An 18,036-nucleotide genomic window follows, 5' to 3' on the forward strand; every position below is an offset into this window, starting at 1 on the left:
TACAGTGCTGCTCACCATTATTGGCATCCCATAATTTTTTTCATAGACTGTACAATATTTTCAGAAATAAATGGAAATGTACCAAAGTTATAGCCTCAGAATTTTTTAATTAGTGGTCCAAACTAATACAACAATTAAACATTGTTTTTCAACTTCCATGTTGCAATTTCAAAGAAGAAACATAATAAACAGAATGTGCAACAATAAAGGCACCCATATTAATTACTTGGTTGCACACCCTTTGGCATATGTTTCTTGTAGCCATCTATAAACGTCTTGCTCTTCTCAGCTGGAATTTTCTCCCACTCTTCCTTTGCAGTTTGTTCAAGTTCTTGAATGTTTGCAGGGTTCTTTTTCCAAATGGCAGATTTCAGCTAACCCCAAAGATTTTCAATGGGATTGAGGTCATACCCAGGACTCATTGCTGGCGATTTTAAAACAGTCCATTTTTTCTTTTTCAACCATTCCTCTGTACTTTTGGATGTGTGCTGGAGGACCCAAGATCTTCAACTCAAACCAAGTTTTCTTACACTGGGTAGGACATGTCTCTCTAAAATCTCTTGATAACTTGATAATTCTCTGATTTCATGATTCCTGTGATACGGTTAAGGCCTCCAGTACCAAATGCAGCAAAGCAAGCCCACAGATAATGGATCCTCCACCATGCTTAACTGTTGGTAAGGTGTTAAGGTGTTATTTTCCTTACAAGCTTCATTGTGCCATCTGTAAACAAACTGTTGCTTTGAATTGCCAAAAAGCTCTATTTTTGTTTCATCTGTCCATAGAACATTTTCCCAGAAGGATTGTGGTTTGTCAAGATATCCTTTGGCAAAGATCAGTCGTTTCTTTTTATGTCTTTTCTTCAGCAATAGTTTCTCTCTTGGCCTTTGCCCATAAAGCTCTGCTTTGTGTATGGTACTTGTTAAAACCATGACTCCAGACTATTCCAGGTTGGCCTTCAAGTCTTTGGATGTTTGTCATGTTTTTTTTCCCACCATTCGCACCAACCTTCGAAGATATCTCTTGTAAATTTTCCTCTTTCCCCCACTTTCAGGGAGGTTCTTGATGGTTCCATGCTTGGCAAACTTCTTAATAACATTGCACACTGTTGAAACTGGGATACCGAGTCTTTGGAGATGGCCTTATACCCTTTGGAAGTTTTGGTTTGCTAATAATAGCAGTTCTGATGTCCTCAGACAGCTCCTTTGTCTTCACCATTGTGACAAAGGATCAGGGCCTATCATGTGGAAGTGAAGTCATCATTCATTGGCTAATTCATGTCACATGGACACCGACAATTAATCACTGGTGAATCTCTTTTGTGATTTACCACAGGCGAGTCAAAATGTGTTTCCATACTAAATTAATGTAAAGGGTGCCAATACCAGTGTCATAGCAAGCTTTAGGTTTTTCTAATTTTCCCTCCCATTGTTTTTTGTTTTAAATTATCGTTTATCATTAGCTCTTTTGTATTTAACACAAGTCTGTATACAAAAAACTGTTTCACTTGATTCATTTTTTTCAGGAGATATTCCACATTATGTACTTAAACTTCAATGGTGCCAATAACGATGAGCAGGACTGTATACTATATATACAGATGATACAGATGTGCATGTGCAGTAAATACAGTATTTATAGCTGATACAGATATACAGTGTACATACAGCTGATACAGATATACACTACATACAGCTGATACAGATATACAGTATATACAGCTGATACAGATATGCACTACACACAGCTGATACAGATATACAGTATATACAGCTGATACAGATATACACTACACACAGCTGATACAGATATACAGTATATACAGCTGATACAGATATACACTACATACAGCTGATACAGATATACACTACATACAGCTGATACTCACCAAGGTCACAATTTTTGGTTTCTTTATAAATTAGGGCGTGGGGAATTTTCCATCCAGCGTTGTCATTAACACTGGTGTGACAGGACTTTTTGCCTTGAAGATTGTTCCATGTGATATCTTTATCCGTCTTCTTCACTAAGGCTACAATCCTGTTTCCACCAAACTCTGCATAACAAAAATATTATAAAGTAAATGTAGGGAATGTGTAAAGTACCTCAACCATCTGTATTATTTCATATGGAGAGAATACAGTGGCAAATTAGCAGTATAATCCATTTGTATGCAAATACTATTGTGGATTTGCCACAGATTTCACTTATGCATTGCAAAACGTGAAATCTGGAATTCAGCAGAAAGAATTTAGAAATCTGCATCACATGACATTTTCGGCTTGGAATATTTCAGCAACATGTGCTCTACTGTATTGAATGGTTGGACAAATTGGGCCCGAGGAGATGTGCTGCCGTCAGACGATCCTGATTCCGGCTTGGCCTCCATGGAATAATAAGGGATATTAAATTTGCATAGAATTACACACATTTTTTCTGGGTGAATTTGATTTGCATGGAACAGTTGAATTAAAATTTTGCCTGATCCGCTTATCTCTAGCCAGGTTTGGACTGGTCCACAGGAGAACAGGAGAATCCTCTGGTGGGTCCCTCTGCAAGACTGGGCCCCCACCCTCTTACATGAACAGTACTTGGCACAATAGTCTTGAATCACTATGTACAGACAAAGGCGCCATCTTATTCATCTAACAATCTACCCAGTTCATTTTTATATGAATTTGTGATTGAGGATTATGCTGATGACACACAAATATACACCTCATCCCCTGACCTTTCCCCTGCTGTACTACAGAACATCAGTGACTGTCTGGCCGCAGTTTCTAAAATCATGTCCGCTCTCTATCTGAAACTCAACCTCTCAAAAACTGAACTTCTTCTGTTCCTGCCGTCCACTCACCTCTCTAAATCTGACATCTCTCTCTCAGTGTGTGGCACCACAATAATGCCGAGCAAGCAGGCGCGTTGCTTGGGCGTTGTGTTTGACACCAATCTCTCCTTCACCCTCCACATACAATCTCTTGCCCGCTCTTGTCGCTTGCACCTGAAGAACATCTCTAGAATCCGCCCCTTTCTCACCTTGGAAACAACAAAAACCCTCACTGTTGCCCTGATCCACTCCCGCCTTGACTACTGTAACTCTCTCTTAATTGGCCTCCCCCTCACTCGACTTTCCCCCCTCCAGTCCATCCTTAATGCTGCAGCCAGGGTCATCTATCTGGCTAATCGTTACTCAGATGCTTCCGCTCTGTGCTAGTCATTGCACTGGCTGCCCATGAATTATAGGATCCGATTTAAATTGCTTGTTCTCACCCACAAAGCTCTCCACAGTGTGGCACCCCCCTACATCTCTTCCCTCATCTCTGTCTATCGGCCTACCCATTTTTTACGCTCTGCAAGCGACTTTCGACTAACATCCGCACTAATCCGTACCTCCCACTCCCGGCTTCAAGACTTCTCCCGAGCTGCACCTATTCTTTGGAATGCTCTACCCCAAGAAATTAGGATGAACCACAATTTACACAGTTTTAGGCGCTCCCTAAAAACACATCTGTTTAGGGTGGCCTATCACGTTCCCTAATCAAAGTCCTTTTATATTCTCATAGCCCATTCCTTATTTCTCCAAACATAAGTCTCCACCCAACCAAAAAGCACTAGATACTGGCTGGTGATAAGCGCATGCAGCCTCTATCTATCCCTCATCCCCTCAAGATGGCTGGACCATCCTTGTAAATAAGCCATTGTACTTTGTGTCACCCCCACCTCATTGTAGATTGTAAGCTCTTACGAGCAGGGTCGTCATTATTTTCGCTGTAATTATTGTATTATCTTTAGCTATGTTACTTATGACTGTTGTACATGAACCTGTGAATTGTTAAGCGCTGCGGAATATGTTGGCGCTATATAAATAAAGATTATTATATTATTATTATTATAATGTCACATTTGCAGGTAGCTGAAAAGTGGGGCCCTAGAGTTGGTTACTGGTGGGCCCTTGGAACCCCAGTCCGACACTGTCTCTATCTACCAGGACATGTGAGCAGTTGATCCAACCCTCAGCGAATGTCGGACCTGCTGTTTATGATCTATTCAAAGTATAAGTCATCAATGTCGTAGTCCTAGAAACACCTTTTAGCACTTTTAGATATTCAGAAGTTACAGTGAGTTACAATATAAATTGTAGACTCCACAAAGTGTCACAAAAAATATCTCAAGAACTTTTCAGGGTTGCTAACTGTCTGAAAATTCAAGTTCGTAAAAATTGGTCACTTTTAGCCCTATCCATAAAAACCAAAATGAAGGCGTCCATGATTGATTTTTTTTTAAGTTGAAGGTACAATTTTTTTTTTACTAATTATAATCATTTTACAGTTTACAGTGAATGCAGCAGATGTCTTCATATCAGAATTATGGGCTGGAGACATGGATCACTTATAACCGTAAAGATAGGGCTGGAATAGGCGTAGCTAATGGAAGCCCGGACATGACTGGAGTTTGAAATTAGGAAGTAAGGAAGGGGTTAACTGCAGGTTTTGCATGTAGGCATGAAAAAGTGGGGATGAAGGGGGAGTGGGTCCAAGGGCAGGTCATCAAGGGGGCACTAGTGTTTCTTTGGGGGAAAGTTATAGGGGGAGGAGTAGGATAGGGTACCTTTATATTGAGGAGGAGGAGCCTGGACCAGTTACTTCACCTCAGGATCCAGGACCAGTGAACGTCCCTCCCACCCTCCCATATCTTGGTATCTGTTCTTGTCCAAGTCGGTGGTGGGGTGTGGGATTCTGCTGTGCTTTTTTCTGTTTTGTCACGGCATCTGGAGGTAGGGAAGTAAGGGATGGCCTTGGTTAATTGAGGTTTGGACATATCAAAGGGATGCTGACCCTTAATAAATTGGTGTGGTTAGTTCCCTCTGGAACGGTTTCGGGGGAACAGTGAAAGTTTGGGTAGGCAGTACTTTGACAGTTTGTCAACTCTAAGTTGGAGCGGTGCAACTGTGGAGTGTTCTAACTTGTACTGCCCAATGTGTTGTGGTTAGCTATTCAGGATTTCCTCCGAGGAAAGTTTAAGTTCTTGTTATGTTTTGCATTGTAATCAATAAAGGCAGCTGTAGCCAATTTCTCCATTAGCACTTAGCATGTTTGGTTTTTTAATTAATACCGTAGATAATTTTCAATACCCTAACTCATGATTTATTAAGGTTTTCCAATGTGTTCTTAAAAATATTGTCTGGCCGTGATTTTTTGATAAGCTGTCCAGAAAAAAATCAGTGACGCTGACAACCCTGGAACTATCCAATATTTATTCATCGGATGCGATCTGTCTAGTTCAATCTTTTATCTTCTATTTTTAGTGTGAGATACAATACAGACATAACTAACTACTTTATATAAATCTGTTAATCAGACTTTGTGACCTGTTCAGCGCACATAGATAAATATGGAAGCGATGGTCTGGTGTAAAATACAGTATAAGGTTTTACTGTATGTCATTGATATCACCACATATATAACTATAGTATTCACTAGAGCTTGTACTGTACCTATATTATGTATACTGCATGTTACCTGTATATTCTGCTCCAGGTATCTGGCACGGGATCAAGTCATCTACCGAAAAAAAAAAAAAGACAGGTAATTTTTATAAATATATAAAACGAGTTATATAGTACGTTTTAACATTTGCAAAAAAGGAATAAGCATAGCCCCAAAAAGTATAAAAAATAATAAAAAATAAACATTTATCTATCAAAATATAACATTAATTAACCTGAGCAATAAACAAACATACACGCTGTTTTGAGAAAAATATCGAAACACCAGAATTGTGGTTTTTAGGACTATACAACTTCATAAAAAATATAATAAGGAACGTTCAAAAAATTGTATCTACCTCAAATTATTTTTAATTTCTGTTTTTTCACTACTTGAATAGTGAAACAATACAATTTTCTATTACCATAATTGTATTAACCTGGAGAATCATATTGCCAACTCATTTTTACACTTGCCGTCAAAACAAACAAAAAAATGGTAGAATTGCGTCATTTTTGAAATTTCACCACACTTAGAATTTTTTATCCTGTTTCCCCATACAGTGGGTATGGAAAGTATTCAGACCCCTTTAAAATTTTCACTCTTTGTTTCATTGCAGCCATTTGGTAAATTCTAAAAAGCTAATTTTTTTCTCATTAAAGTACACTCTGCACCCCATCTTGACGGGGAAAAAAAACAGAAATATAGAAATTTTTGCAAATTTATTAAAAAAAAACCCTGAAATCTCACATGGTCATAAGTATTCAGACCCTTTGCTCAGACACTCATATTTAAGTCACATGCTGTCCATTTCCTTGAGATCCTTCTTGAGATATTTCTACTCCTTCATTGGAGTCCAGCTGTGTGTAATTAAACTGATAGGACTTGATCTGGAAAGGCACACACCTGTCTATATAAAACCTCCCAGCTCACAGTGCATGTCAGACCAAATGAGAATCATGAGCTCAAAGGAACTGCCCAAGGAGCTCAGAGACAGAATTGTGGCATGGCACAATCCCAGAAACTTTTATGGTAGATTTATAATTACTCCAAGGGCCGTCCTTAGGCTGAATGGTGCCCCGTGCGTAAGTGCCCTTTTCTTCCCCCACCTCATAGTTTGTTTACTTAGAACACATGAGTGAGCAAGTTTGTAGATGATATGTACATGGCATGCGTCACAAATGGCTGCTGCAGAACCTGTGCACAGCTGAGAGTGGCGGGTGACAGGTGCCAGACCCAAAAACAGTCTGATACTGGTGACCTATCCAAAGAATAAGGAAACACCATCAATATCTAAGTACTGGACAATCCCTTTAAGATCATTGATTAGTACCTGTGATTATTGATGAGATTGGGCAAAATACAGCCCTTCTGATGAGGATGGTGGTCAACCCTAATATCATGTGCGATACTGTTATCTGAGACATTGCTTCTAAGCCTACCTTGGACCTTTTAAGGACTATTCTCATCTAATACATTGATGGCGTAGCCACAGGATAGGCCATAAATATATACTACTGTATTTATTTACCTCCTTACATAGTGCCATTAATTTACGCCACACTTTACAAACATTTTCATCACTGTCCCCATTGGGGCTCAGAATCTACATTTCCTATCAGTATGTCTTTGGAGTGTGGGAGGAAACAGGAGAACCCAGAGGAAACCCACACAAACACAGGGAGAACATACAAACTCCTTGCAGATATACTGTACTTGGCGGGATATGAATATAGGACCATATTGCTGCATAGAAAAGATTTTAACCACTGGGCCTACCTACTGCCATCTAGGGTCCTGTGACGGGCTGCTGTAAGTGAAGAGGCGGATGGACTTCCCATATAAATTAATGGGGATCTACACTGAAAAAGGCTCCATATCAGGGTCCTATTGTTGTAGAGTGATGCAGATCCTATTGCTAGGACCACATTTACTATACGTTTATGCTCTATCCTGTGGATACGCCAAAAATTTATAAAATAGGAATACCCCATTTCGGCCCCCTGATTAGGACATGCTACGGATGAGAATATCCAAAATACAAAACTTCTAATAAGAATAACAGCTCAGAGTCAACCCTAATAAGTATAATACTGTTTACTAAGAGGTTACATCTAAGCCTAGCTTGCCTGCTAAGCTGTTGTAGCCTATCATGTGTGTACTGCCTGCTGAAATACTGGATGTAAACCTATATGCTCTCTGCTGTATGTAACATACAGTACTCATTACAATGTCCGTAACAATTACCACCCGCATTCTACAAACCCTGAACGTGAAATAATTCTAGACCCCCTATATTAGGATCAATTCCCACTCCTGGTATTACACAGATAGGGCACGTACTCATTGTATTCTGTGGCGCTGTTCACACAGAGACGGACATTTCATTGGAACAACCTTTGCGGCCACACAGGGACCCAAGGCATAAAGAGGCCCATTTCTACATCAAAAGCAGGTGTAATTGTGCATTATGATGAGTTCTTGAGCTGCAAATGGCCCATATATTGTTCTTGCACAGGGGTCCTCTTTTGTCTTTGTTCACCAGTGTGTTCACATATCCATTTTTTCATCCGGTTTGCAGAGCAAGCTTACCAGATCAGTCAAAAAATGGATAGCACACAGAAATCATCCACGTGTCATCCTAGCACAGCATGTTTTTTATTGTCTAATGGGTTGGAGAAGCTTGGAATTGTATATTTTTTTATTCATTATGAGAAAAAAGGATGCTGCAAATAATAAGAAAAAGGTCAGTTAGTTGTTCAAGTACGAGTACTGTGTTTTTCATGGATAGGTCTCGTGCCTATGACAGTCTACAGGGCTGTTCACATATCAGTGATTTTTTTTGCGAACAGAGTGGTCCATTCAAAATCGTGGGGACATGTTTGATATTGGGCATACTGCTCTCTCCCATTCGCTCCTTTATATCTCTCGGCTGAGACATGTCCTATAGTCACTTGTGAGTCCACTGATCTGAAATACATCTTGGTATTTTTACATTTGCCTATGTATTTTTTGCATTCGTTTTACTTCTAGGATCGGTCTCTCTTGTTTACTGTATTCTTATACACCCCGTTTTCCCTGGCAGAGATATATATGAATACTTATATTAATTATTCTGTCACCGATTGGCTGCAGCACTGCCAACATTACATCAGCACTGCACACAACAACAGACACTGTAGCAGCAGCAAAATCTCATTGCTGGACTTGGAGAAGGTGAATAGGGTATTGCAGCACAAATTGCAACTGGTGATACAGTTTTTCTGGATACTGGAAGCCTGTGCTAGCATTTCTTCTGCGGTGTTGCTATCAGTGTGTCAAGAGTGGGAGAAGAGGGTTGCATTGACAATCCAACACAATGGGCAGAACTTTGAACATTTTATAAGTGGTCATAAACTTGTAAAAAACTCATGAAAGAATAAAGTTACATTAAAACCAAGCACACCATTGCTTTTCTTAAGAAATTCTCAATAAGTTTGATGTGTCACATGACCCTCTTCCCATTGAAAAAAATAAAGTTGGATCCAAAATGGCCGACTTCAAACTGGCCACCATGGTCACCACCCATATAGAAAGGTTTTCCCCTTCCCATATACTAATGTGCCACAAACAGGGAGTTGATATCACCAACCATTCCCATTTAATTTAGGTGTATCCTTATAAATGGTATAACCTGTACAGTAAAATGTAAAACAAATCTAAAAGTTGGAATCACCCCTTTAGCCCCCACTTAACCCCTTACCGACATGTGACATACTAGTTAGTGATGAGCGAGGATACTTGCAAGTACTCGGTACTCGCCCGAGCATCTCAGTACTCGCGATGCTCAGAGCTCACCGATTACTTGCGAGATGCTCGGGCGGATGCTCGGGTCCCCTCCCTGCATGTTTGGCGCTCTTTAGAGTGGCAATCAACATGCAGGGATTGTCTGCCACTCGTAATGCTGCAACCATGGTGGTTGTGGCATTACAGTGATTGGCTGGCCGCACAGCGTCATCAGGTCTATATCAGACCTGGCTCCGCTGTGCTCGTCACAGTCACTCCGCAATCAGGCAGAGTAGGGAGAGGTGCTGCTGCGTCAGGGAGAGATTTACTTGTGTATTAGGTAGTGTAGGGAGAAAAACCGTACATAACACATATTCATCTTAACAAACAGTCCTTTTGAGGACTAATCCATCTGCAGAGATATCAGGCAGGCAGAGTATATAGGCAGGAAGTGTATATAGCAGACTGCAGTGCATATAGCAAGATGGTCCATTCCAATTCTGCCTTCTGATGCTGTTAGATATTTCTAGACAAAGGCTCAGGTCTCAGGGGCCAGGAATACTTTTTTTTGGATCTTAATGCTCATTATTTGCTTAAAAAGCAATCCAGAGAACACTGTTTTTCTGCGCCATTTGCTTGTTGGCACTGCAGAATACAGCCAGGTCCTTTTCATATTACAGGGCTAAAAATCAAGCTATTTAAAACCGTGTTTTCTCCGTCACATGGATCACATATACGTTTTCAGAAAATACTCCCATTTCTGACCTCCATTCAATTTTTTTTTCACTGTGTCAGCGAAGTTTTTGAAACCAGTTTCCTGTTCAAAATAGTTACCTACAGGTCAGGTATTTAAAACTGTGTTATCTCCGTCACACGGCTCACATATATGTTTTCAGAAAATACTGCCATTTCTGGCCTCCATTAAAAAATTTTTCAGTGTGTCAGTGAAGCAATTGACACCAGTTTGTTGTTCAAAATAGTTACCTACAGGCCAGGTATTTAAAACTGTGGTTTCTCCGTCACACGGATCACATATAAGTTTGCTTCAAACTCAGTCATTTGTAGTGAGCGTGGAAGATATTGTCCTCCATTTAAAATGGGTAAGGCACGTGGCAAGGGACGGGAACTGGACGTGATGGTGATAGTGCATGCAGAGGCCGAGGATAAGGCCGTGGGCAAGCTGAAATTGTGCCAGAACAAACACCCACATCTTCTCGCCCGACCTTCCTGTCCCAATTCCTAGGGGACCGCAGCACACCACTATTGAACCCAGAGCAAGGTTGTTGGTTGGATAGCAGATAATGCTTCCAGTCACATACAGTAGCCACCACCACCACCACCACCCTGACTTCCACATGGTCAAGTCTCAGTAGCCGTGAGTCTGGACCGCATATTCCTCACCCTGATCCTCCTTCCTCCCACCATGCTGAGTGCCTGGAAACAACTGATCCCACACTTGGACACGCTGAAGAGCTGTTCACTTTTCCATTTATAGATTTGGGTCTCTCGCCCGGTCCACTTGAAGCGGGGCAAGAGGAGATCGCATGCCAAAATATTTGAGCAGCCATGGTCACACGAAGGCGATGGTGGGAAAGTGTCGCAAGAGGTGGATGATGATGAGACACAATTGCCAGAAAGTCAAGAGGAGGACCAGGGTGTGGAAGTGGAAGACGAGGTGGTGGATGATATAGTAACTGGACCAACCTGGCAGGAGGACATGCAGAGCGAGGACAACAGCACACAGGGGGAGGGAGGCAGAGCACCCCAACAGGCAGGAAGAAGCAGTGTGGTGGCCGCTGACAGAAGGCAGGCAACCGTTCCTCGTAACACCAACACGAAGGAAGTTTGGTTGTTTTTTAAAGACTCTGCCGATAACCCCAAAAAGGCCATTTGCACCACCTGCAAGGCCAGCATCAGTAGGGGTGGCAAAACGACCAGCCTGACCACCACCAGCATGATCAGGCACATTGCAGCAAAGCACCCATCTTTGTGGGCCAAACCCCAGGGTTTAGGAACAGAGTCTGTGGGTGGTACCATTGCTTCTTCCGCTGTTGTGCATGCAAGCCAATCCCCTGTCCATGGTGCATGCGAAGATGCCTCCTGCCCTGCCCCTGTCATTGCATACTCTCAAGTAGCAGCATCAGGAAGCACGTCCACGTCCTTGTCCCAGTGCAGCGTTCAGTTGTCCATACCCCAGTCCCGGTACTCGGTCCCCAGTTGCCACTATTTTTCCTGGTGTGCCGTCCCCGCATTACACAAGCACGTGTCCCTAAACATTAGCCGTGCCCTCAATCACGCAGTTACCGGGAAAGTCAACCTAACCACGGATACATGGACAAGTGCTTGTGGGCAGGGATGGTACATCTCGCTGATGGCACACTGGGTTAACATAGTGGAAGCCGGGACCCAGTCGGACCTTGGGACGGAAGACGTCCTCCCGACGCCAAGGATTGCGGGCCCTAGGTCAAACAGGATTGCCCCCACGGTCTACAGCTCCTGCACCTCATCCTCCTCAGCCTCCTCATCCTCTTCAGCCTCCATCTCTGAAATGACCACATCAGTCACAAGCTGCAAGCACTGCAGCACTGCCTAGGCCAAGCAGAAACAGGCTGTGCTGAAGCTAATATTCTTAGGTGACAAACTGCACAATGCTGAAGAGTTGTGGACAGCTCTGAAAGAGCAGGCAGATCTGTGGCTCACACCGCTGAACCTACAGCCAGGCATGGTCGTGTGTGACAATGGCTGGAACCTGGTGGCGGCTCTGAGGCGAGGCGAGCCATGCCTGGCCCATGTGCTTAACCTCATGGTTCAGCAGTTTCTCAAATCCTACCTGGAGCTGCTGGATCTGCTTGTTAAAGTACGCCGCCTGTGTGCCCATTTTAGAAAGTCACCTACAGCTTCCGTCGCCCTTACCGTGTTTCAGCATTGTTTGCAGCTTCCGGCTCACAGACTGGTGTGTGATGTCCCCATGCGTTAGAACTCTACACTGCAGATGTTGGAAAGGATTTGTGAGCAGAAGAGGGCAGTTGTTCAGTACCAGCATCAACAAGGTCATCGGTATTTAGTTCAGACTCCATACATAAGACCTCAGGAGTGGACATGGATGTCAGACATATGTACCATCATCCAAAACCTTGAGGACTCCACCAAGATGGTGAGCGGCGATGACGCTATAATTAGGGTCACCATCCCGCTTCTCTGTCTTTTGAAATGCTCTCTGCTCACAATCAAAGAGGATGCATTGCAGGCGGAGCATGATGAGATGGAGCAAGGAACCATACAGGGTGATTACTCTCATCCCAACGTGGATTGGGTGACAATGAGGAAGAGGAGGAGGAGGAAGAACAGGAGCTAGTTTCATACGCTATAGACAACACTACCTGCACAGCTGTCATACCGTCTGTTCAGCGTGGATGGCCAGAGGACAGAGAGGAGGAGGAGGAGGAGGAGGAGAGCATGGTCAGTCATCCCCTTGGTGAGGACACGGAAGTCTTGCCTGTTTGTAGTCTGACACGCATGGCTGAGTTTATGTTACGCTGCCTTTCCCATGACCCTCGCGTTCTCAAAATTTTGGGTGACAGTCATTACTGTTTGGTGACACTTCTAGACCCACGCTACAAGGAGAACTTTATATCTCTTTTTCCTGAGGCAGACAGGTCTACAAAAATGGGGCTGTACCAGAAGGCCCTTGTTGCGGAACTATTAATGAAATTCCTATCTGAAAAAGCTGGCGGCAGAGGGCACACTTTGTTGGACAACTAAGGAGTACAGGCGAGAGAGACACAACTTCAATCCAGCAGAGGCAGGGGAACACTGTCAAAGTTCTGGGAGAATTTTCTCAGCCCCTCCCATTGCACAGACCCTGAAGCAAGGGGTACTATCACAAGGAGTGCAAAGTTTGGGAAGATGCTGAGGGAGTACCTTGCCGTCTGTACCTACATCCTCTGTGATTCCTCTGTGCCTTATAATTATTGGGCATCCAAGCTGGATACGTGGAATCAATTGGCTGTCTATGCCTTGGAGGTCCTGGCCTGCCCTGCTGCCAGCGTTTTATCAGAGTGGGTTTTTAGTGCCGCTGGTGGAATTATAACTGATAAGCACATAAGCCTGTCAACTGAAAATGCTGACAGGCTGACGCTTATAAAAATGAACAAGGGCTGGATTGGGCCAGACTTCTCAACACCACCGAATGATTGGAGCATAACACAAACTCAAATCTAGTGTCTTTTCTTGGGAGGTGAAGACATGGGTATACACTTCCTGATTTGGGATCTTTGCTCTTGTCCTCCTCCTTCTCCTCATTCTCCACCACCATATCACGAGGGTGACCGTGGTCCGTGATGCAACACACACATAATTTTTTTAAAGGGTGTTTATGATGCCCGTAAAAAAAAGTTTTTATACAGTATGTTCATGTATACCCCCCAGGGGTAAATGTTTGTCAGCCCATACACTTAGTGCATGGGCATTACAAGTAGAGGAGGCCCGCTCCTTTCTAATGGGAACATTTTTTTATGAGGCCCTCCTCCACGTCTCTTCCAAGGGGCATTGAAGTGCCTCCCAATTTTTGGCAGCCCTTGCATTCACTGCATAGGCAAACACAATGGGAGACCCACTTCCTAATAATGGAAACATTGTTTTCAGGAGGCCCTCTGACCTCCACATCTCTTCCAAGGGGCATTGGAGTGCCTCCAAATTTTTGGCAACCCTTGCATTCACTGCATAGGCAAACACAATGGGAGACCCACTTCCTAATAATGGCAACATTTTTTTATGAGGCCCTCCTCCACGTCTCTTCCAAGGGGCATTGGAGTGCCTCCCAATTTTTGGCAGCCCTTGCATTCACTGCATAGGCAAACACAATGGGAGACCACTTCCTAATAATGGGAACATTTTTTATGAGGCCCTCCTCCACATCTCTTCCAAGGGGCATTGGAGTGCCTCCCAATTTTTGGCAGCCCTTGCATTCACTGCATAGGCAAACACAATGGGAGACCCACTTCCTAATAATGGGAACATTGTTTTCAGGAGGCCCTCCTCTAAGTCTCTTCAAAGGGGTATTGGGGTGCATCCAAATTTTCAAAGTGGTATTGGGGTGCATCCAAATTTTGGGCAGCCCTTGCATTCACTGCATACACAATAACAGTATAGGAGACCAACTCTTTAGTAATGGGAACAATAAAACATAGCCGGCTGATGGCACTCTAAGAATAGTGAGGGCCGACTGCTGGCCCTTTAAGAATAGTAAGGGCCGCCTGATGGCCCTATAAAAATAGGCTTTGTGAAATTCAGAGTCCCTCCTTCATAAATGAAATACAATATGTCTAATGATATCTCACGCACCACATGGCTAGATAAGGTTGTAAAATGTTAAAATGACATTTCCTGGTAAATGCATTTGTCACTGTTGAAAGCAATGCAAAAGTGAAAAAACGCATCATAAACGCTACGTGTGAACATAGCCCAAGGTGTGGAGGAGCATTTTTGTTTTTGGTTATTTATTTTGCTTTATATACAAGTCATTACCCTGGAAACGATGTTCCTTAACATATTTTCCAGGAAAATCCATTTTGGTTTCGTTTTGGTATGTTTGATTGTGAGTCTGTAAAAGTGGCATAATACCTCTGACAACGTTGTTGACAGAAGTGACCTGGGAGTCAGAAATTCTTCCAGGGCTCTTCCCCATGCTGTCCCCATGTCATTTGAGCACTGTTCCCATCGATTTGGCCAATTGTTCGGCCCTCTGCAGACCGTCGGGGGGAGTCGCCTGAAAAATGCTCGAGTTTCTCATAGACTTACATTGGGCTCATTGCTCAGGTCGAGCACCCGAGTATTCCAATGTGCTCGACATGAGCATCGAGCACCCGAGCATTTTAGTGCTCGCTCATCACTAGTGTGGAGCAAGTATGTTCTGTTCCGAGTATGCTCAGGCCGAACTCCGAGTATTTACAGCTGCTCGGTGATATGTTTGAATCGCTCCCGTGTGCATGATTTGCAACTGTTTGACAGCTTTATTACATGGGAGGAATGTGTAAGAAATAGACATTCCTCACATGTATTAAAACTGTCAAACAGTGGCAAATCATGCACACGGGAGCGATTCAAACATATCACCGAGCAGCTGTAAATACTCGGAGCTCGGCCCGAACACACTCGGCGAAAGGGTTAGCAGAACATACTCGCTCAACACTACTCATCACTAATACTAGTATGTTAAAATGTTAAATGCCACTGTCAATATGTGACAGCGGCATTTGATGCATGCTGGCAGGGGGAGCATCATTCTATGTGCCCATCGCTGCGCCTATGATGCAAGCACAAGGTGCATGATGGTATCCCTGTGAAAGCCAGCCCATGTCAGGTGTTCATAGGAGACCATGATATTTGCTATACATAGCAATACTATGGTATACTATGAAAAGAGTGGAGATCGCAGTGAGCTTACCACCCGTGTGAGTTGCCGTTGTGACAGGTATTACTGATTTGGGTTGGCCATTATTGTTGTAAAGCTGTGCCTGTGGGGTGGGTTGGTGTGGTCTGCAGTTAAGGTGGCTTTGTCTTGCAGAATGGATCATGTGGGGCATCAGATCATTCACCCTGCTGGTGCGCTGTCGCTTTGGTGGTGGTCGGTGTTTGACACCGCACCATTTAGATGAGTGATCCACTGAGAGGATCGCCGTGACGTGGCAGTGGGCTTCATACAGTTTGATCAGAGTGTGAAACCAAGAACCTCATGTTCAATTTTTGAAAGTTCACTTCAGAAATTAAATAGATCCAAATGCTTGTGGGATTGCTTGGTACTTCTTTATTAAAAGATAAGAAATTAACCAGATGTTGGCTTTAGACTGGAGCTTTAATCAGATAAATTTGATATAGTATACTTGGTATGATATGCTTACCTGACAAAGGCTTTGATCTGGAGCTGAAACTGGTTACTTTTTAGTCCTTTAATAAAGACTTGCCAAGCAATTCCATAAGCATACAAAACGGAGAGTTTTATTGCAGGGAGACCATGGCTTTCTGTTATGCCACGGGGTTTAACTGTATCGATGTCCTCCTAAGACTTACTTCTCCCCAGGAGCTAAGCTACTGAATTAACCTGAAAATATTTTGGGTCTTTCTGAAGTTACCTTTATTTTTGTATTCTTCAATTGGTATGACCAGTCCACATTTCAGTGCCGTGTATGCATTTTCCATATCGAGATTTACTATTTCAGCTTCACCTTTCTGCAAATTGTAAAAGAAAGTCATATTACTGATATCCCCAGTCCTCACTTCCTCTACTCACCATCTCTGAGCCATCATACATGGTGCTTATTGATGCTAGTAAAGATCACTTACCAGAATCTTTTCGATACACTCCAGAGCAGATGATGGCTCTGTGCATTTAATGGCTCCACCGCTAACTGAGGACCAGTCATCACATTTTTTCTTATCATTCTTGGTCAATGGACACCAGCGGATTTCCTGGCTGGATGGAGGACTAGCTCCTAATGGGAAAGTAAAATTGTTACTATAAGGGTTCACTCACACAACCGTGTAACGCGGCCAAGTACTATACAATGTTTTATCGAATAGCACTTGGCCCAATCTTACACTATGGGGCAGTGGAGTTCTGAGTTTTTTTTCTCATGCCGATTCGTCATAGTATCTGTCATGTATCTGCTATTCAGATCAAACGCACTCATACAAGACTATGGGTGCGTGTGAAACTTCGGACTGCAATGAGATGTCATCTGAGTGTAGTCCGATCTATGAGCACAGAGATAATAAAGAAGATGGATAAATAAATTTATGCGTCTTCTCTGCACCTATGCGATGATTCTCTCATGCGAGTCATCGAATCGTATCACACTCAGTTGACACATGGCTGAGACTCTAACAGAGTTTGATCTGAGTCACATTAGCATAATCGGCCTGATTCCCTCGCACAAGAGAATCTACACCAGTGTGAGCATACTCTAAGAATAATTAAATAAATACCTTAGAGAGCTTTAAACTTATGCAATACCAAAATTATTCCACACATATGTCTCCTACCATCAAGTGTTTTCATGTCATCAAACAATTCTCGTCCCAAAAATAGAAAAGTGTCCATTGCTGATGGAAGAGCAATCAGACCGGTGGTGGTGTCTTCAAACAGCAAATTCTTCCCATGAGTGGAGCTGAATAGTTTGCACTCTTTTTTCTGAGGATGAATAAAAGTAGGTTGAACTTGATGGACCTAGGTCTTTATGCAACCTACGTTACTTTGTTGCTATGACAACAAAAATATAAAGTAAAACAAGCTACAATTCATACTGTAACTACAAAGAAAGTTGACACACAAAAGCCTTGTCTTGCAACTCATACCACTGTCAATGTCAATCTTTGACAGCAGTATATACTGTGTGCAGTAGAGATGAGTGAATGTTTTGATGTTCGGGTTCGGGAAATAAACCCAAACATCAAAAAAATTCACTACCTGAACCCGAATCGAGCCACGAAATCCCTTGTTTCCCGCGCTGTCATCTGCGTGACAGCGCGGGAATAAGGGGCTGTGACCAGCGGTAAGATCGCTAACTCCGGTCACAGAGCTGCAGGATCATGCTGACAGGTGTCAGCGTGATCCCACAGCTGTGACAGTGACTCATGGAAAAAGCTTAATCTACTACTACCCCCATCATCTGGCGCCTGCTGTCACTGTACACAAGCTGCACAACCACCGCTGATGGTAGAAGTAATCTACAAGACGCCCCCCATAACTAACCTCATAGTAAGGTTTTAGAAGTTTTTTCAGAAAAAAGTC

The 18,036-nt window shown here is 43.0% G+C and overlaps 1 protein-coding gene across 2 annotated transcripts in view; it reads right to left on the reverse strand.

The window, feature by feature from the left end:
• LOC141258986 (saxiphilin-like) overlaps positions 1–18,036 on the reverse strand; it is a 337,568-nt gene that overhangs the window by 244,708 nt on the left and 74,824 nt on the right. Inside the window, exons 11-15 of one of the 2 annotated variants that reach the window (XM_073674335.1) lie at positions 17,289–17,436; positions 16,590–16,738; positions 16,379–16,475; positions 5,517–5,558; positions 1,889–2,053 (exon numbers count right to left, since the gene is read on the reverse strand). The exons of the other annotated variant lie outside the window; for it this stretch is intronic. Of the exons in view, the coding sequence (XP_073530436.1) occupies positions 1,889–2,053; positions 5,517–5,558; positions 16,379–16,475; positions 16,590–16,738; positions 17,289–17,436 (601 nt within the window). The remainder of the gene's footprint in view (positions 1–1,888; positions 2,054–5,516; positions 5,559–16,378; positions 16,476–16,589; positions 16,739–17,288; positions 17,437–18,036) is intronic. 2 annotated transcript variants of the gene reach the window in all.

This window comes from Phyllobates terribilis, unplaced genomic scaffold (assembly GCF_046119375.1).
Source record: "Phyllobates terribilis strain yellow unplaced genomic scaffold, ASM4611937v1 Scaffold_3__8_contigs__length_932513732, whole genome shotgun sequence".
In the NCBI taxonomy this organism is placed as follows: Eukaryota; Metazoa; Chordata; class Amphibia; order Anura; family Dendrobatidae; genus Phyllobates; species Phyllobates terribilis.